At 43.2% G+C, this 21,931-nt stretch overlaps 1 protein-coding gene across 3 annotated transcripts in view; it reads left to right on the top strand.

Annotated features, from left to right (window-relative positions):
- LOC130189109 (paralemmin-2-like) overlaps positions 1-21,931 on the top strand; it is an 81,363-nt gene that overhangs the window by 57,182 nt on the left and 2,250 nt on the right. For 2 of the 3 annotated variants that reach the window (XM_056407776.1, XM_056407775.1), the window contains exons 2-6: positions 17,370-17,422; positions 18,610-18,690; positions 19,985-20,052; positions 20,407-20,560; positions 21,267-21,294. In XM_056407776.1, coding sequence (XP_056263751.1) covers positions 17,378-17,422; positions 18,610-18,690; positions 19,985-20,052; positions 20,407-20,560; positions 21,267-21,294 — 376 coding nt within the window. In that variant the 5' untranslated portion in view covers positions 17,370-17,377. Of the gene's footprint in view, positions 1-6,576; positions 6,601-17,369; positions 17,423-18,609; positions 18,691-19,984; positions 20,053-20,406; positions 20,561-21,266; positions 21,295-21,931 lie in introns of those variants that run through there. The other variant, XM_056407777.1, reaches the window with a different exon arrangement.

Here is a 21,931-nt window from a genome sequence, read left to right as displayed (position 1 = left end):
TGACTAAACGAGACATTCAAAGGAACCATCTTGGACCTTGAGAAACTAGAGTGAACTAATTTGGACTATTTTCTGATATGCAGCCCTCAATATTTGTTTAAAGCATGTGTTAACCTATTTTAACCACGGAATGAAAGAGAATACCTCCATTATAATACACGGTCAGTCTGATTAATATTAGGGCTGTGAAACGATTACAATTTTTAATCGGGTTAATCACAGGTTTTTGTGGATTAATCATGATTAATCACATATTACCGATATTCTCGGTATATTTTGTGAGAACATAGAGATTTATGACAAAAGATGGATATATACATTTATACATTCTTCTATGCAATGGTGCTGCAACTCAGCAGTTATTTAGCAGTTTTCTTCCATATGGAACATTAATACATCTTCATCCTAAACAGAATGTTTAACCCTCCTGTTACCTTTCGGGTCAATTTGACCCCATTCAATGTTTAATGTCGGTGTTCTTTGGGGTCAATCTGACCCCAGGCTGTTTTTCACTGTCAAACATATAATAAATATCAACTTTTTTATTTATTTAAAGGGCTATTTAGGTAGTCAACAAACAAACAAACATAAAGTACCTCACACTTAAACTTGGGAAGCAATATTAATTCTAATAATTTTCTGGAGGTTTTAATTGCTGGGGTCAAATTGACCCCGAGGGTAAAATATGTTAGTAAATGTAAAGGTAACAGGAGGGTTAAACAGAACATGTTTCTCTTGTTTGTCAACCATTAACTCCACCATGATACAATCTAAAGGCCTCTAGTCTTCCTCTAGCAGCTGCTGAGGCAAACTGACTGTGTGGGTTTTCTTCATGAACTGGGCCGTGATGAAAGGGACGGCGGGACACCGCTGCAAAGCTGAAACCTCACCGCCGGACACGGACAGGTGGACAGATTGACAAGTGACTTTTTTTGCTCGGTCGATGCGCGCACGGAGCTCTGTGGCGCGCGAGACGGAGATCGATAAGTGGTAACGCAACGCGTAGAGACAGAAATGACATGCTGCTGTGGAGATACGATCAACAACAGACGTTTAGTTTAATAAAAGAACAAAGACGTGCTCTAGAGAACATGTCAGGGGGCGGGCCAATCTCTTTAATGTCATGCGATCCACCAACACTACGCCGCGATCGACTGGCAGGTCGCGATCGACGTGTTGAGACCCTGATCTACAGGAAGTAAAAGTCGTAACAAGGTTTCCGGAGGTGAACCTGCGGAAGGATCATTACCGATGAACAGACCGTCTGCATGAGAGCGGACAGAGTTCAGATTGAAGTGGTGTTTTGGAAGCTCATTTTGTAAGTGACTTTTTTTTCGTCCCGACGACCAACAACAGACGGATTGGAAGCTCATTCTGCGCATGCGTTAAATGCGTTTAAAAAAAACTAGTTAAACCTGTAATTGAATTAACTGAGTTAACGCGTTATTTTTCACAGCACTAATTAATATACAATGAGCATGGAGATCATTTCCATTTGCACAATGTGGATGGATTATGACAGTTTGGTCTCCCTTCTTGCATTTAATTAACCGTATTAAAGCTGGACTACCCCTCTGCAACACCTGGTGTCTCTTTAGATCGTATTCAAACCAAGTCGGGGGCCAAGAAATGGGTCAGGCAGCTATTTGTATGTTTTAATGAGCTCGGGGGGGCCAGGGGGAGAGATGATTCTGATAATGGATCCCAGGGTGAGGCTGTTTGACTTGCATCTTTTGCACAGGAAGCAGATGAAGTGAAGTGGAAGTAGAAATATGAAGTGATATTAGGAAAACAACCACAGAGGGATATTTAAAGAAATCAACAGAGGCCTGAAATATCTCTGCAATGCCTAAAATAGTTCAACCTCGTTCCAATTGTATTGCCAGCTGACACTGGATATATAAAGGAGCGGATTTCTACTGATCCAAAAGAGGTAGAAAACTCGTATTTTGAGGCTTAATAGACTTTACTAAAACACTACATTGACAGAAATGTTATAAATATAGAGTACATTTAATATATATATATAAAATAAATTAATTCTGCAATATGTATTCATATATATTGTGTTTTATATATATATCTTAAATAAATTAGTTCTGCAATATAGATAAATTATTTATAAATATATATATTAAATAAATTAGTTCTTCAATGTGTGTATATATATATATATACACACACCGACCTGGTATCTGTGGCAGGCATAACCTTAACATGGAATTGTAGAGTCGCGTTATTTCTATTTTACATTTGATATTCAGGCTGTTTCAGTGTAGAAGTACTGCAGAAACACTTAAGTCTGCTTTATTTTGGTGGGCCATACAGTTTTTGGTTTTCGGAAGATCTTTAAAAAAACCTGTTGTTTGAGAATCTTTTTGCATATTTCACATCTCGTTGTTTTTCAGCCCCATCCTCCCTCAGTGTGTTGGCGCTCTTTTACGGCCTCTCTACGGTCTCTATTGCGCCTGGCAGCGTCCGGCGCTATTCTACAGGGTTCTACAACTGCGGTTCAAATATGTTCTGATTTCGCATCTGCAAAGGACGACAGCTGGAGCTGAGCGGTCGGTCAACGATAAAAATGTCATTATGATTTTTTTCTAGCGACAAATGAAATCCTCCCCGACCACGGTTTGCACCCCAGTGATACGTGGTTGTGGTATTTCCGACTGCACTCGGAGACCTTGACTGTTGCCATATCAACCAGGACGACTTCACAGTCACAACACGTATCTTTTATAGTAACATTGATCAAATGACGATGTGAAACTACTGTGCATCAGAGCTTCACATTGAGCTCCAGCTCGTTGTTTAATACGGCACAGCGACATTTTGATACCTCTATTGATGCTGCGGCGTTGACTACTGGTGCTTTTACCAAATATTTACTCAATGATGCTTTTGATAAATAGTTATGGAGATATAATGACAGTTGAAGGCAAATTATAAAACGGGAAAAGTACAATTACTTTGCTGTAATGCAGCCAGGACAAGAGAACGCGCGCCATGTTACGATGATATCTCGTATCAATAAAATATAATATCGATGTATTGCTATTGTTTAGCTGTCCGACCTGCAACTTCCCTGTTGTGCTTCACCCTCACAAGTGCCATGGCATCGTTTCTTTCTGCCACAGCACGGGGACGTTTTTCAAATTCCTTGGAGGCCGGACGGGTAAATAAACGTGTCCAATTTATAAAATGTGTTAATGTTGTGTTTTACGTCCCTATAAACTTTCCTTGAACACAACATTGACAGAAATGTTATAAATATATATTTATATATAAAATAAATTAGTTCTGCAATATATATTTATTCTATATAATATATATATTCTATATACTATATATTATGTATTATATATATATATAAAATAAATTAGTTATGCAATATATATTTATATATTAAATAAATTAGATCTTCAAAGTATATTTATATATATTATATCATATAATATATATATTTTATATATACAGGACTGTCTCAGAAAATTAGAATATTGTGATGAAGTTCTTTATTTTCTGCAATGCAATTAAAAAAACAAAAATGTCATGCATTCTGGATTCATTACAAATCAACTGAAATATTGCAAGCCTTTTATTCTTTTAATATTGCTGATTATGGTTTACAGCTTAAGAAAACTCAAATATCCTATCTCTAAATATTAGAATATCATGAAAAAGTATACTAGTAGGGTATTAAACAAATCACTTGAATTGTCTAATGAACTCGAAACACCTGCAAGGGTTTCCTGAGCCTTGACAAACACTCAGCTGTTATAAATCTTTTTTTTTACTTGGTCTGAGGAAATATTAAAATGTTATGAGATAGGATTTTAGAGTTTTCTTAAGCTGTAAGCCATAATCAGCAATATTAAAAGAATAAAAGGCTTGCAATATTTCAGTTGATTTGTAATGAATCCAGAATGCATGACATTTTTGTTTTTTTAATTGCATTACAGAAAATAAAGAACTTCATCACAATATTCTAATTTTCTGAGACAGTCCTGTATATTGCAGAAATAATTCACTTTAAATCATCCACAGAATAAGTTTCTCAGGGTTTCTATGGAATAAACCACGTGTAACACTTTTCTGAGTCGGCGTGTTCCCCTGAAGGCATCTCTGTGATCACACACACGTCTCCTGACTTCCTGCAACAATCCTACTTTTTGCTCCGGGAGCAAAAACCAACATTCACATCCACATGTTTCCCACAGCGCATCGATGCTCCGAGGGCGGCGCTGCAGCTCGACGGGTGACGCAACTTCCATAAATGAGTAACCGGACATCAAACGAGCGGACTAAACATTTACTCTGATAGATTATCCGTGTGAAAGCGCCGAGCCTCGGCGGCCTCTGATCGCCGCGCTGGGCAAATGAAATGTGTAGCATGTGCACGTTAATGTGCCATCACACGCGTGTTTCACGCTCCCTTTTAATCTCCTTAAAAACCGCCATTAGCTCCATTTAGAGTTAGGGATGGGTATCGTTTGGGTTTTTTCCGATACCGGTGCTAAACCGGTACTTTTAAAACGATACCGGTGCCTGAACCGATATTTTTTTTTTAAACGCACAATGAGGACATTAAAAACCTCTTTGGCCATATTCCCTGTAGAAGCCGTTATCATGGAGCACCGACACACAACGGATATCAGACTGTTAACATACACAAGATATGTTCTCCATTATATGATGTGATATGTATTGTCATGTGCAGACTTTATAGGGTTAATCCTGTTTTGATGGGCAAAGAGAACAACCAATCAGAGGTACTGAAGATGACACGTGACAAATAAAGTTTTGCTTCTGACAGCGAGAGGTCCACTGAAACAAAGTGACGCCCCCCGGTCTTTATTCCTCCGTCATCATATTCCCGGTAACACCGGGTATACAGCCGGGATCGCTGGACATCAACACAGCTGCTAGCAGACTGTCACGCTCGTAGCTTAAACATGGTTATCATGACTAATTTATTATTTCTTGGGCTACTTTTATGAATGCAAGACTTGCAATCAACGATACGGTACTAATCTGAGTTAAGGCTGCTCGTCATCATCGGTCTCCACGTGTTCAGGGGGGCCGGTGACGGTCTCCCCGTCGCGTCCAGCCTGACGCTGGTGTGCTCCACACGGGTTCAGCAGTCACACACGGCGCAGCCTCCGCTGTCAAACTTAAATATGAGAGGCTCGTAACCTGCTGACAGGGCGGAGTCACCAGAGACGTTCACAACAATAGTTTTTTTCAATTTCAATCGGCTCAGGCACCGGAAAGAAGCACCGAAATGTGCGTTGCGTTTCGGTCCGGGTAATACCGGTTGTATTGGAACCGGTACCACATTGGCACCGGTTTCCGGTACCCAACCCTATTTACAGTATATATTGACCTTGGGCGAGAGGTAATCTCCTTTTTTCATGCAGTGTGAACCCATTACATCTGTGCTCTTGGAACATGTGATGCCTGCCTCCCCTCTCTCGGGGGACTTGTGAAGGGCAGAGGAGAGGAAGGGCAGAGAAGGAAACATGAAGGAAACAGAGGAGGGTTGTCGAGCTTCAATGGGGCCTCCTGTTTATTTATCTCTCTGCCTGAAGCTGTGTGTGTCGATGCATTAAAGCCCCCCTCGTGCACGTCGTCATGTCTGGAGCTCGCTGCAGCGTCGGCATGTTGGAGTCCTTTGATGTCCTCCAACAGGAGGCCGGCTGACCCACGGAGAGGCGCTGTGGGCTTCTTGGCGTCCGTTGCTCGTCACTTTTCTCCGCCGACGGGCGGACGAATACAAGCAAGACGACTCCCAGAGTTCTGTGCGAGTGAAGACGCCTGCACAGACGGAGACAAAGCCGCGCACGATGTCGACACGAGATTTTGTTTTGTGCTGTTGACTCTCCCGACGAGCCTCGCGTGGATTTAGGGATTTTGGTGGGCGGGGCCTCGTCAAAAAGACACAAGGCCTCCTTTTGCGCCTGATACACACCCTCTCTCTGATTTGAGAGTATTATTGTGTTCAGAATGCCACAGATCGGAAATGGATGCGGTCATATTCCATGAGATCAGCCCGACGCCGTTTCCACGTTGTGGCAGTGGGAAGCCGTCTGTGCACCGGTGCGATTATGAAGATTATTTTTGCCGCTTTCTACCATCGAGGCAGCTGACAGCGACTTTGCGATTGACCCACAAAACACCCGTCTTTAGTCAGTGGCAGTATATTTTTCCTGCTACTTCAAAGGTGTAAATTCTGCCTTTTTATGTTTGGTGTGCAATGTTTTTATATTTATGTTAAGGAAACCATTCATTCTCCGTCACACACTCGCAGACTCCCGCCATGCATGAAGAGTCCTGCAGTGGTCGCATGCCTCTTGTGGCTCTGTGTCGGGGTCCTCCTCTCCTCGGGCCTCCCGGCCTGCGAGGGGAGATGTGGGCGACTTCATCTGCAGCTGTGCAGATAAAAGCTTGTGTGAGACGGTTAACTGTCCGAAACCAGAGTCAGACACGCCTTGAAAGGCAGTTGCCGCCGGTCTTGATTCTTCCTTAATAGCTCGTTACTTTGAGAAGCAACAATTTAGTGGAATAGTCCAGTCACTTGTATATGAGCGTTGGCTGAGGGTACGTGTATTAAGTTTTATGTATATTTATATATATAAATATTTATTTATTTATATATATAAATATTTATTTATATATATTTGTAATACATATTTATATGTACTTATATTTATATATATTTTTATACATACATATATATATAAATCAATATATATTTATATATATATACTAATATTTATATATATACATATATGTGTATATGTATCAAGATATATATTAAGCGTCTGAGTGTTTTGAAAATGAAATGTAAAGTATTATTATATCTATATTTGTATATACTTGATTTAGTTTGATATCAAAATGTGTCGGTATACTGTATCTATAGCCATTAGGACCCCCTTAGCTGAGGGGCCCGGGCAGATGCCTACATAGCCCAATGGTAACGCGTTGCCTTCTGTTCTTTGTGGCTCAGAGAGGTCAGAGGTCAGTGCAGATGTCAGCAAAGTGTCGAGGTGGCTTGACCCGGGGTCGGCACCAAGCGTTTCTCACACATGCAGCAGATGCTCGATTACATTTCCTTTTAATCGGCTTTTGTCGTCGTATAATTCAGCTTTTTAAACCTGTAACTCGATTAAAAAGACTGAAGCCTGTGAGTGAGTCTGGATAGTCGGGCACCTTCCGGAGGAGTGAGACCAGACTGTTCACCAGCAGGACGTACTGCAGTGAAAACAGGGGCGGAGTTGTGCAAGTTGTTTGCAGACAAGAATAATGAACCAATGTTCATCTTTTCTTAGTACATTTTTTCCTCTCCCAAATTAATTTTAAAAAGAAGCTATAAGAGCGATAGTAACGATGTCATCCTAACGATAACCGTAATCATCATCCATATGGCAATGCCTATTATTGATACATTATTACTAAACATTGATTATACTTGTCGTTTCAGCTTGATTGGATCGCTGTGTGGTTTCAATCTAGTTAGAAAAAATGCTACATTACAGCTGCATGTTATAGCGATACTATTACTATAATTTTATATATATTTATTTATATATATACAGTATATATGTATATTCATATTTATAAATATATACATATAATATATATACATATATACCACACCCACACATAGCTGTGTTGTAGCGATACCATTACTATAATAATATATTTATTCATATATATATATATATCCAGTGTTAGAGTGTGTGCATATATATATATATATATATTAGTGTGTGTATATATATATATATATATATACAGTGGTTCACAGCTTCAGGGGGGGAACTAGTGCCGCTGCTAGCCATGTTGTTGACATGCTGTTGTGTAGATACGATCAATAACAGACGGCTGTTTAGTTTGTTTAATAAAAGAACAAAGATGTGCTCTTTAAGAAAAGGGACCTTAAATTACTTGTAATCTGGCGCTATAGAGAAAATTACAGCGTGGCGGGTGGAGATTTCAGGGGGGCGGGGCGCCAACCTGGTAGAATGGTAGGGGAAACACTGTATATATATACAGGACTGTCTCAGAAAATTAGAATATTGTGATGAAGTTCTTTATTTTCTGTAATGCAATTAAAAAAACAAAAATGTCATGCATTCTGGATTCATTACAAATCAACTGAAATATTGCAAGCCTTTTATTCTGATTTATTGCTGATTATTACAGGCTTAAGAAAACTCAAATATCCTATCTCTAAATATTAGAATATCATGAAAAGTATACTAGTAGGGTATTAAACAAATCACTTGAATTGTCTAATTAACTCGAAACACCTGCAAGGGTTTCCTGAGCCTTGACAAACACTCAGCTGTTATAAATCTTTTTTTTTACTTGGTCTGAGGAAATATTAAAATTTTATGAGATAGGATTTTAGAGTTTTCTTAAGCTGTAAGCCATAATCAGCAATATTAAAAGAATAAAAGGCTTGCAATATTTCAGTTGATTTGTAATGAATCCAGAATGCATGACATTTTTGTTTTTTTAATTGCATTACAGAAAATAAAGAACTTTATCACAATATTCTAATTTTCTGAGACAGTCCTGTATATAATAAAAAAACGGCTTGTGTCTAATTTTCATTATTGCAGCACTGAATATTTCTTGCGTAAAGTCTGATTTTATTAGCTCTGTGAGATAACTTCACGGTGTCGTATACGTCCCCTCCGGCGCACACAAGCACGTGTTCGTTATCTTTTATATCGCTTCAGCCGATTGAAATTGGAAAAAAATATTATTTTGAACTTCTCTTGTAACTCCGCCCTGTCGGCAGATTACGAGCCTATCATTTAACTTTGAGAGCGGAGGCGTGTACGTGTTTGACTTTAAACGTGAGCCCATCAGCGTCCGGCTGGGCGATGTGGAGACGGTCCCCCTGAAAACAACGTGGAGACGATGATGACGAGCAGCCTGAACTCGGAGTAGTGCCGTGACGTTGACTGGACGTCTTGCATTCAGAAAAGCTACGAGCTAGCTTCACGAGCTAAGAGGTTTTTAATGTTATCTTTGTCAATCGTCGTTTTGTAGTTGTTTTTTAAAGCATACTGCCATGCAACATTAAGCGTGCGGGCTCTGGCAACACACGCACACACACTCACGCTGAGGCCATGCCCACAGCTGTCCTGAGGTGACATAATGTATATAATATATTGAGATTTGTTTAATTCATACAAGAAGTTAAAATACTTGGAGCAAAAGGAAGGTGATTAATGGCTTTTTGGTCAAAGCCCTCTTATAATTGTTTACTCTCCTAATAACTCGAGTGACAAAAATAATAAAATGAGGTTTATAATTCAAAATTAATTCAGTTTTTTACAACTTTCAAACAGTACGTGGCTCCACTCTTTAGGTGTCACTTCAGGAGGCAACGAAACGAAGATGGCGATGTTCAAAAACCAAGATGTTTACAACGGAAAAACTGCCACGTCTACAAAAAATGAGATGTTTACAACAACAAATAACAAGATGTTTACAACAACAACAAAACGAGATGTTTACAACAACAAATAAACAAGATGGTAAAGGCTAAAAAACCAGAAGGTGGCAGACTTGTCCAAATGTGGAACTGGAGGCTTTAAAGCGCCGGTCCACGAACTAAACGATGACGTCACAGTGACTTTCTTTACAGTGACGATGTTCATAATCACCAGTTTTTGTGATGATGCATGATTGTTTTTCTATCCATCGACTTTATTTGGCCCGTTAACAAACTGATCACGAACTCTGAGGAGAGAGAGATCGATCTGATAAATAGGATTTAAACCAAATTAGTGCCGTGCCTGAAATGCCAATCGACTGCTCCAGTCTCTGTAACAGGATGTCATGGTCAATGGTGTCGAATGCAGCACTAAGGTCTAACAAGACCAGGACAGAGAGGAGTCCTTTATCTGCTGCCATTAAGAGGTCATTTGTAATTTTCACCAGTGCCGTCTCGGTGCTGTGGTGTTTCCTAAATCCTGATTGAAATTTCACAAATAAACTATTATGATGTAGAAAGTCGCACAACTGATTTGCGACCACTTTCTCAAGGATCTTGGAGAGGAAGGGAGGTTAGAGATCGGTCTGTAGTTAGCCAATACCTCTGGATCCAGAGTGGGCTTCTTCAGGAGAGGTTTAATAACAGCCACCTTGAAGGAGTGTGGTACGTGGCCTGTTAGCAGAGACACATTGATAATATCTAATAGAGAGCCGCTAATTAAAGGCAAAACGTCTTTAAGCAGCCTCGTCGGGATGGGGTCCAAGAGACAGGTAGACGTGTTCGAAGTAGAAACCGTTGAAAATAATTGGTCACGGTTGATAGGAGAAAATCCTCCAAATATACACCAGGGCATACAGCGGTTTCCAAGGCCATTCCACTTGAGAACAGATTGGCACTGGTTATGGGCAAGAGATTATTAATCTTGTCCTAAGAGTAAAAATCTTGTCATTAAAGAAGATCATGAAGTCATTACCACTAAGGTATATAGGAATGCTCGGCTCCACAGAGCTGTGACTCTGTCAGCCTGGCTACAGTGCTGAAGAGAAACCTGGGGTTGTTTTTATTTTTTTCTATTATTGATGAGTAATAGGCTGCTCTGGCATTACGGAGGGCCTTCTTATATGTTTTAAGACTATCTCGCCAAACTAAGCGGGATTCTTCGAGATTAGTTGAACGCCATATGCGTTCAAGCTTTCGTGACGTTTGCTTCAGTTTGCGGGTCTGAGGGTTATACCAGGGAGCAAACCTCCTCTTCCTCACTGTCTTCTTCTTCAGAGGAGCTATCGAGTCCAGTGTCATTCTCAGAGAGCCTATGGCACTGTCAACAAGATGATCAATCTGGGACGGACTAAAGTTAGACCAGGAGTCCTCTGTTATATTGAGACGTGGTATCGAATCAAATACAGAAGGAATCGCTTTAAATTTAGCTACAGCACTATCAGTTAGACATCTAGTGTAGAAACTTTTGACTAACGGAGTACACTCCGTAGTATAAATTCAAAAGTTATGAGGTTGTGGTCTGACAGAAGAGGATTCTGTGGGAAGACGTCAAATGCTCAATGTCAACGCCATAAGTAAGAACAAGATCAAGCGTGTGGCCAAAGCTGTGAGTGGGTTTCTGTACTCTGACAGAAGCCAATCGAGTCCAACAAGGAGATGAATGCAGCACTAAGGCAATCATTATCAACATCCACATGGATATTAAAATCTCCAACAATAATAACTTTATCGGTTTTAAGAACCAAACTTGATATAAATTCTGAGAATTCAGATATAAACTCTGAATATGGACCTGGTGGCGGTACAGAATCACAAATCGAATTGGCTGTAGTGTTTTCCAGGTTGGATGTGAAAGACTAAGAACAAGGCTTTCAAATGAGGTGTAGTGTAATTTTGGTTGAGGATTAATTAATAGGCTCGATTCAAAGATGGCTGCTACTCCACCTCCTCGACCGGTGCCTCGAGGAATGTGAGTATTAATATGACTTGGAGGAGTCGATTCATTCAGGCAGACATATTCTTCATGGCTCAGCCAGGTTTCAGTTAGGCAACATAAATCAATGTGATTATCTGATATTAAATCATTCAGTAACACAGCTTTAGATGACAGAGATCGAATATTTAGGAGACCACATTTAATAGACCTATTTTGTTGCACTGCTGAAATAATTGTGTTAACTTGTATAAGGTTATTGTGTACGACTCCTCTTCTGCTTACTTTTGATTTATTTAATTGAAGTGGCCGTGGGACAGACACAGTCTCTACTCTAAAGTCAAGGGTGGTAACTGCTCGAATGGAAGAGCAGAGAAGGGTGTTAAACTACAACTCTGCTCCCGGTTCCTGATCTGAACCCTGGGTTGTCATAGATTAAGTCCGCTGATCAACTTGGTCATATTCGCAGAAATGAGACGCTCCGTCCAACGTGGGATGAATGCCGCTCTCCTCATCAGATCAGGTTTTCCCCAGAAAGTCTTCCAGTTGTCTACGTAGCCCACATTATTCGCTGGGCACCACCTCGACAGCCAGCGGTTGAAAGACGACATTCGGCTATACAATTCGCCTGTCTGCAAATTTGGGAGAGGGCCAGAGAAAATTACGGTGTCCGACAACGTCTTGGCATAAGCACACACCGATTCCACATTAATTTTAGTGAGTTCCGAGCGGCGGCTCGGCGCCATTACCACCGGCGTGTATTACAATCTGACTGTATCTCCGCTTATCCCAGCCAGCAGCTTCAAACAAGACTCCACGCCGCCGCTCTGGCCCCCGGGAGGCACACGACTCTGGTCCGTGGCCGCTATTTTCACGTTCCTGACTATAGAGCTCCCGATAACCAGGGTGTGTTCTCAGCGGGTGTGTCGCTGAGCAGGAAAACTGGTTCAAACGTGAAGTGGTTGGTGCACAGCGGGCTTCTGTGTAGACTTACGACTCCTGCGAACAGTTACCCAACCATCCGCTGCACGGTTACCGCGGGCACAGCTAACAGCTGACTGTAGCTCCGCGCCGACTACGGGAGAGGGCGGGCTAACTAGCATAGCTGTCTGAGCTTCGATAGCGCGGAGCCGTGCATCTAACCCACTTAGACCTGCCTCCAACCTAGCAAATAAACTACACTTGTTGCATGTATCGTTATCATTAAGGGAGGCAGGGGGATAACTATACATGAGACACACTGAGCAAGAGGGAGCGGGAGGGAGAGAAGAAGAAGTCATGCTCGCTGTTGAGCTGGCAACCAAAGCTTACCGGAAGAGTGAGATGATTATTACTATAATTTTATATTTATTTATATATATTTATATCTATACAGTATATATGTATTTTCATATTTATAAATATATACATATAATATATATACATATATACCACACCCACACATAGCTGTGTTGTAGCGATACCATTACTATAATAATATATTTATTCATATATATATATATATATATCCAGTGTTAGAGTGTGTGCATATATATATATATATATATATATATATACAGTGTTTCACAGCTTCAGGGGGGGGGGACTAGTGCCGCTGCTAGCCATGTTGTTGACATGCTGTTGTGTAGATACGATCAATAACAGACGGCTGTTTAGTTTGTTTAATAAAAGAACAAAGATGTGCTCTTTAAGAAAAGGGATCTTAAATTACTTGTAATCTGGCGCTATAGAGAAAATTACAGCGTGGCGGGTGAAGATTTCAGGGGGGCGGGGCGCCAACCTGGTAGAATGGTAGGGGAAACACTGTATATAGATATATATAATTAAAAAACGGCTTGTGTCTAATTTTCATTATTGCAGCACTGAATATTTCTTGCGTAAAGTCTGATTTTATTAGCTCTGTGAGATAACTTCACGGTGTCGTATACGTCCCCTCCGGCGCACACAAGCACGTGTTCGTTATCTTTTATATCGCTTCAGCCGATTGAAATTGGAAAAAAATATTATTTTGAACTTCTCTTGTAACTCCGCCCTGTCGGCAGGTTACGAGCCTATCATTTAACTTTGAGAGCGGAGGCGTGTACGTGTTTGACTTTCTGCGTGAGCCCATCAGCGTCAGGCTGGGCGATGTGGAGACGGTCCCCCTGAAAACAACGTGGAGACGATGATGACGAGCAGCCTGAACTCGGAGTAGTGCCGTGACGTTGACTGGACGTCTTGCATTCAGAAAAGCTACGAGCTAGCTTCACGAGCTAAGAGGTTTTTAATGTTATCTTTGTCAATCGTCGTTTTGTAGTTGTTTTTTAAAGCATACTGCCATGCAACATTAAGCGTGCGGGCTCTGGCAACACACGCACACACACTCACGCTGAGGCCATGCCCACAGCTGTCCTGAGGTGACATAATGTATATAATATATTGAGATTTGTTTAATTCATACAAGAAGTTAAAATACTTGGAGCAAAAGGAAAGTGATTAATGGCTTTTTGGTCAAAGCCCTCTTATAATAGTTTACTCTCCTAATAACTCGAGTGACAAAAATAATAAAATGAGGTTTATAATTCAAAATTAATTCAGTTTTTTACAACTTTCAAACAGTACGTGGCTCCACTCTTTAGGTGTCACTTCAGGAGGCAACGAAACGAAGATGGCGATGTTCAAAAACCAAGATGTTCAAAAACCAAGATGTTTACAACGGAAAAACTGCCACGTCTACAAAAAATGAGATGTTTACAACAACAAATAACAAGATGTTTACAACAACAACAAAACGAGATGTTTACAACAACAAATAAACAAGATGGTAAAGGCTAAAAAACCAGAAGGTGGCAGACTTGTCCAAATGTGGAACTGGAGGCTTTAAAGCGCCGGTCCACGAACTAAACGATGACGTCACAGTGACTTTCTTTACAGTGACGATGTTCATAATCACCAGTTTTTGTGATGATGCATGATTGTTTTTCTATCCATCGACTTTATTTGGCCCGTTAACAAACTGATCACGAGCTCTGAGGAGAGAGAGAGAGAGATATAGAAAAAGAGAGAGCCTTGGAGAAAGTGTGCACGAGGGAGTTAAAACAACAAGACAGCGAGAGAAATGAGCTCAGTGCATCGTGTGCAACATCTCATGTCAGTCATCAGTTCTTTGAGGAGGGGGACGGGGTTAAACACTGAAGGCTGTGGGGGGGGGGGGTGATGCCCACGCTCCTCGTTATTCCTCCTTCACGGAGAAAAAGAAACCACGGCCCGCCGCCCGACAGACCCGTGGGACCCCGTCTCCGATCTAACGCGTCCCGATCTGCCTTTTCTTTCTTTCTTATTTTTTTTTTTTACATCTCTTCGCTCTCTCTGCGCATCAAACGGCTCGGTGACGACGTTCCGTCAGCGGCACTCACGAGTCCCACCGCGGGGACTTTTTACTGTTTATATCCTCTCCATTGTCGCGTAGATTCCCGAACGGTAAGCGCTGTAATCTCTCTGGCCTCCCTCCCCGTCTCGGAGGCCGGCTGTGAGGATTTGGGGGATTTTCATTCCGTTGTCGCCGCGCCGAGACAAAACGAAATGCAGCTCGGCAACCGACGGCGGAGCAACGCAGACGGCAGCCGAGTGTGTAGCGACGTGTCTGAACATCAACGGATGAGAATAAACGGGAAACACAGACTTTAAAAAGTGCCAATGCGGAGATGAAGCGCGTGAATGAAATGAGCTGTGGCGACCGTCTTAATACTACCCGGGATGCAGAATACACAGACCGGAGATGCGTTTTCTAGGGTGGGTGCCGTTGCATCATGGGATGCATTGAGGGGCGGGGCAAAGGCCATCTGAGTGGACCGAACCAGCCGAGATGAGCTCAGCTCGTCTTGGTTTGAGGAAGTCCACGATCGATTTAATCCAGCAGAAATGCTTCATCCCTTTACGGCCGGGGGCGTAGAGCTCACGTAGGGAGACGGATTCCCACAGAGGTCACAGCGGGCTCTGGGCCTCGATGTCCGAAGTTACCGCAACGTCGCTCTGCCAGAGGAAGATGTGAAGCTCGCGCTCCGGAGTGATGCTGCCTCCTCTTCCTCGTCTCTGGGGAACTAACGGTCATTAACGCTGAACTACTCTGCGTCTCGTGGGTCCTCGAGCCCGCTGAGGATGACGCAGCGAGCGACACTTTCATCTTGAGCTCCTGTGTCTGGAGAACATTTCATTTAAAGGATAAAGACTCAGTTTATTATGGGTTTGTTCAGCGTCTATTATTACCTTCGCATTGAAAATGCGGGAGGTTATGTTTTGATCGCCGTGTATTTATTTATTTATTTGTATGCGTAACTCAAAAAGTATTAAACCGAATCTGGTGCATTTTTGGTGGGATGATTGGTTATTATCCGGGGACCATTTGATTAGATTTTGGGATTGATCGAGTCAAAGGTCAAGGTCATGAAAAGGTCAAAATCGTCTTTTTACCATAGCGCGGTCAATTTTTATCCAATTGGCATGCAACTAATGCCAAAATGTTCATAATTCAATCCCCAATCTTGTGATATGTGAAGGTATGCGCTCTACCGAGTGCCCGTTCTAGTTTCTTAATGTTCTTGTTTTCTCTTTTTCATTTCCTCTGAGTACCTTAACTCTCGTTGCCGCGGGTCTGAAGACTTTCAGCAGGTGGCGCTAGAGTCCATTAGTATGAAGAGAGTTCAGAGTGCAGGTTAGACGTGTGAGGAATGCGAGCTCTATATCCATCTCCAGCCGCCGCCCACTCACTCCTCACTCAGTGTCTGTGTGGTGCAGCCGAGTCTCTTCATCGCTCCTCCGTAAATCAATAATTCTCTCTACGATAACATCGCCTCCTCATAATCGTGGAGGGCCAACCAGCCGTGAAATGGGAGCTCGTCATCTTTCCCTGGTGGGAGTCATCACTTCTTCATCAACCCTGATGGTGTTCTCTATTTTTCATATTTGAATTTAAAAAATGTTGGTTGAGTTATTCCTTTAGGAAATTATGAATATTATTTATAGATTTGTCACATTTCTTCTTTTTTTTGTTGTTGTCCCATGCTATACCCAATCTTCCACCCAATTACATTAAACTCAAGCCGGCATTTTTCCCGCTGACGAGCTGACCAATCAGAAGCAGAGCTCAGTCCTCTGTGGACGGCTCGCAATGTCAATGAAAGCAGAGATGAGTTTATGTATCTTCCCTTTTTTCCAAATTGAACAGGTTCTTCCTTTTCCCCCGGCCTGTAGTTATTTGTAAACTTGTTGAAAGCCTCACCTCGTTTGCCGGAGGTAACTAGAAGGAGCACAGAGCTCCTCCAATGCAGTTTCCATAAGCGTGTTCTCCCTTGGTCCCGCTACACCCTTTCATTAACATCGGGCAGCTAGTTTTCCCAAAATCCTGTCGTCAACCAGACAACCGAACCGAAACGTAACCTGGGAGGGTTGAGCTCCTCCAAATCATCTCCAGCCAGACATGAAGGTCTGAACCACGTTGAAGAGCCATCCATCCAATGTTTCAACCTCGCGGTCATCAAAGTCTTTCAATGTCATCCTCTGAGGAGGGGGAGGGGCGGGGGGGGGGAGATTCCATCATAATCCATCCAATAGCTGTTGAGATATCTGGTCTGGACCGAAGTGGCGGACCAACCACCACCCAGCGGACCCTCGGGCCGCGCCCAGAGCGGGGCTATAAATATAAAGTAGCCCCGGCCTCATGCCGCTAGATGTTTGAAATGCCTCTTGACTTGATTTCTATTTTTCTCTCCATAAACAAGCAGCTGCCTGTGATGCACGTGTATCTGTCGGGCTGTTGGACAAACCAACAGTGTGTCACACGTAGCATTCATCTCATGATGACTTTATAATATCGGCTGCTTGCCTCGTGTCCCTCGTGTCTTTCGACCAGCCTCACATTCCCACTTCCTTTCTTTCCAGGCCCCGTGATGGACGAGGCCGAGAAGTACCAACAGAGGCTGCAGGCCATCGCGGTGAGCATGTCATTCTTTGACCTTTTGACCTCTCACCGCCCACTTCAAGTCCGCCTGTAGCCGCGTGGACCTTCACCCGGCGTCCGACGGGATCTCGCCGTCGCCTCGGAAACACTTTCGGTGGAGCGCGGGGGGGACGAGGGCGTGCCGGGCAGCGGTCGCCGATCTGTGAGGAGCCAGGCTGACGGGCCCCACCTCGCCCCTATGGCGAGTGTAGGATCCGTCCAGTAAGTGGCGAGGGGCCTCGCTCGTTTTTTGTTGCGCGCCGGCATCCGTGCAATGTGCAGCGTCGCTGAACTATTCCTCCCGGCATCCCTGCGTTCCGCCAGCTGCATCTGCCCGCTTTAATCTCTCGGCCCCGTCTCCTAAAAATACCCCCCCCCCCCTCCCTCTCTCCGTCCGTCCCGCTGCTCTCGTACAGGAGAAGTCCTTGTGTTCGGGGACCAGGACTGCAGAGGGAGTTCCTAAAGAATTGGGAAGCGGGTGTAGCCGGCAGCAGACGTCCAGTGTTCTGGGATCAGCTTCTGTCTGTTGTTCAGGAGGAGAAACGGTTTGCTTCAGTTCCCGTTAAAAAAACTTTTTTGTCGTTGGAACGATTCAAGTTTTCTTTGCCGTTGATATACAAGCAACGGGTAAGTACATGGGGATAATATACCGAGGAAACCAAAGAGATGAGGATGGGACCCAGAAGTTACGACAACTCCACCGACCTTCTCTTCATGATCTCAAAACCTTTCATTTCTGATACTTGGTCCTAAGTAATAGAATCACGAGTCGTATAGTCTTTTGAATTCTGACACCACAAATCTAAATGATAGATTTTCATAGATTTTTAAGCCAAGAAATCCTTTTAATAAACTAAACCTGAACAAACTTGACGCACAGACATTTTTTGTGTCTTCGATTGCAGAAAAAAAAAAGACTTCCGAGCAAAGTCAAAGTCAGCGTAGACGATCTGTCTCCGTCGTTGGTTCTGTTGTTTTCTGCGAGTCGGGTCTGAGTTCTGCTACAGAGACGCAGTGAAGCGTCCTGCAGCGCCTCTCCACGGGGCTTCTCTGTCTCGGCTCTCTGGTTTCCCTCTAAGACGACACGTCTCAACCAATGAGGCCGTGAAGCTTCCCTGCAAAATCATTTTGTTCCCTCTCCGAGGATTTAACTTCTTCTTCTTCTTCTTCTTTTGTCTCCAGGAGAGGCGTCGGAGGCAGGAAGACGAGGAGCGGCTGGCGAGGGAGACTGAGGAGGAGCGGTTGAAGACGGCCCAGGAGAAGGTGGTTTACAGTTTTTCGATTAAGCAAATTTTTTTCACACTTGGTCTTCCAAACGATAAAAACAAAAAATAAGTTTTTGTTCGCTCTTCTAAATACATATATATTTATATATTTATTTATATATATGGATATTTATTTATATATGTGTATATATATATCTATGATTGTTATAAATCCTTGCATCTAATTAAAATATTGAAATAATAATGCAATCAGTTTCTTGCTGGGCTCGAGGCGTTTTGTTGTCGTTTTCCTTCTCAGCTGCTTCATGTTAAACAATCAATGACCACCGGGGGCGCCCCACCCCTGCGTCTTAACCCTTGTGTTGCCTTCGGGTCAATTTGACCCGATTCAATGTTTCACCCTCCTGTTACCTTTATATTTACTAACATATTTTACCCTTGAGGTCAATATGACCCCAGCTATTAAAATCTCCAGAAAATTATTAGAATTAATATTGTTTTCCAAGTTTAAGTGTGAGGTACTTTATGTTTGACAAACAAACAACAATCAATTGTTTGTTGACTCCCGAAAGAACACCGACATTAAACATTGAATCGGGTCAAAATGACCCGAAGGCGACAGGAGGGTTAAATATTGAATCGGGTCAAAATGACCCGAAGGCAACACAAGGATTAAGACTTCTGCCAAGCGGAGCTGCCGGCCGACGCCTCGCTCTAATGTTCTGGGTGTGATGATGTAATGATGACCTCATTATGGCGCGTTCTGTCGTGACATGTGGAGGGTGGGCTGTAGTCAATATGTCGTTGTCATGGTTTCCGACTAACCCCCGACGGGACGCTGACATTTACGACTTCCTTCCACGTCCTTGTAGATGTAGAGTACTTCCACTCAGAGCCGTACGTGTACAACGATGTACTGCGATGTACTACAACTAGGACTGAGGACGTTAAACCACTTTTACATAAAAATATTCACATGCAAGTATTTTGTCTTGTGCATCATTCATCGTGCTCAGATGTGTTCAGCCTCGGGCGTGATGTCGTGCTTGTAGCCATCAAGTGTATGTAGCCATCAATTATTTAAGGTTTATTTAAAAAATGAGCCAGTGACGCATTAAAAAGTCATCATGGGAGTCGTGTAGCTAGCGTTAGCTTAATGCGCTAACAAGCAACAGCAGAGAAAAGTACCCGGAGTCACTTTAAAGTGACGAAGAGTGTCGATGGCAAAAGGTTTAAGGGTTTAAGGGTTTAAGTCTGAGTGTTGACCTCACTTGATACAATCAGAAAACATTCTGTCCTTTTAGTGTTTCACTTCTTCTTTTGTCCCTCAGAGGAAACACTTGAGGGAGCAGTGGCTCAGTGAGGCTCCGCCCCCCGCGCTCCACAAGCCCACCACAGGGTGAGACACATTTCACCAGCGTCACTCATGTGCACTTGATTCAATCACAATTTTACAAGTGAGACATTCATGATAGAAGGGGGAGGGGGGGGGGGGTCTGCACTCTGCTGGCGCTCCGATAACAGAGACGCTCGGCTCACATTCCTAAAGATATTTTTTTAATTTTTTTAGCGATGACAACAGTGTTTTTGTCACGGATACACTTCTACACCGAGCATGACGAGACCATGTGACAGCTGGTGTGCTGGATCACACACACACACACACACACACACTCATAATGTCGTTATTGTTCTTGGTCCACTGCCCTGCTTCCTTTTAGTTTTCTGTTGACGCACATCTTTTTTGTGTCAGGGAGCGAACCGAAAGCCAAAAGACGGGCGAGGAAGAGGAAGAGGAAGAGGAGGAGGAGGAGGAGGAGGAGGAAGCAGCTGGCACCAGAAGCGAGGAGCAAGAAGAAGACAAAGAATCTGGCAGCGGTTCAGCTGCAGTCCGAACACACAGAGAGGTGAGACGGCCAGATGTTCCTGGAGGACCGTGTGTTCCCCCACAGATGTGCAAACCCTTTAAAATGCTAAACAAATGCAAATTTAAAGACGTATAGTGTAGATAGGCCCAAATATATACATATATATATATATATGTATATATTTGGGTGTTTGAGGCGCTGTGACGGCAGTGGAAGTAAACGCGGCGGTACAAAGATGCAAACTGTATTCGGTTTGGCTTCGTGCCACCAGCAGTCCGATGTTTAAGAAATAAACATGACAGGGAAAACAGGAAAACAATATAACAACCCCGTGCGGCCGGGAGGCGAACGCTTCGAAATTCTGTATCATGATTAAAATATGGACAACGAGCGCGTCCACATAATGATTTCTCACTGCCTGGCTGAACCCACACGGAACCGCACCGCGATCTCGGTGAATAGTCAAATAAATGTCCTCAGGCCTTTCGAGAGATAGAGGGCGAGAAAGAGAGCGAGAGATATTTAAGCTCCGCCCCTTGTTCCGTTTTTACTGCCCGGTCCCGTTTGCAGCCGACAGCGGGACTGAAGCGGCCGTCGGGCTCGGCGGCGCTCCACCTGACGGCGCCGAGCTTCAACTGTTCTCTGGTGACGGCGCCGACATGTTCACCACCCGCGTGTGACCGAGGAGACGCTCACATTGTCCCCCCCCTCTCTCTCTCTCTCTCTCTCTCTCTCTGTCCCGCAGGCCGCCACTGACGAGGACGCGCAAGAAGGTAAAGAAGTCTGCCGGGGGGGGAAAGGTGTGGATGTGTGTACGGGGGGAGGGGGAGGGGCCGCCGTCGCTCTTCCTTGTCTATCCCGTGACTGTTACGCCCGCCCACAATCTATTTCATTTAATTCAGTTTATTTTGTACAGCCCATTATCACACATTTAAACATATGCCTCCGAGGGCTTTACAATCTGTACACATACGGCATCCCTGACCTTTGACCTCACACCGGATCAGGAAAAAGTCCCAAGAAATAGAAAAAACCCTTTCAGGGGGAAAATGTGACGAAACCTTCAGGAGAGAACAGAGGAGGATCCCTCTCCAGGATGGACAGGAGAATAGACGTCATGTGACCAGAAGGAATCATTCCAGGGTGACATAAACATTCAATGAATATAATTTGTAATGGGCATGGATTCTGTCCTGACGGATGATAATTTAATCGAACTGCCGTGGTCCGACTCCAACGTCATTCTGAGAGAAAAACACCACGAGGGGCGGAGTTTATCCAGAAGTCTAAAGTCATGTTAACGCATGAAAGATTCCAGAAGACGAACAGGGCTTTTTACTAAGTTATACTCTTTAAATTGTTCTTTTTTCCCCCGATGACATCTCTAAACTACCGCTTGCTTTGGTCCTG

Source organism: Pseudoliparis swirei, chromosome 23, assembly GCF_029220125.1.
Source record: "Pseudoliparis swirei isolate HS2019 ecotype Mariana Trench chromosome 23, NWPU_hadal_v1, whole genome shotgun sequence".
NCBI classification, from domain to species: domain Eukaryota; kingdom Metazoa; phylum Chordata; class Actinopteri; order Perciformes; family Liparidae; genus Pseudoliparis; species Pseudoliparis swirei.
The sequence above is the reverse complement of the archived record's forward strand: the minus strand, read 5'-3'. Positions and strand labels throughout refer to the sequence as shown.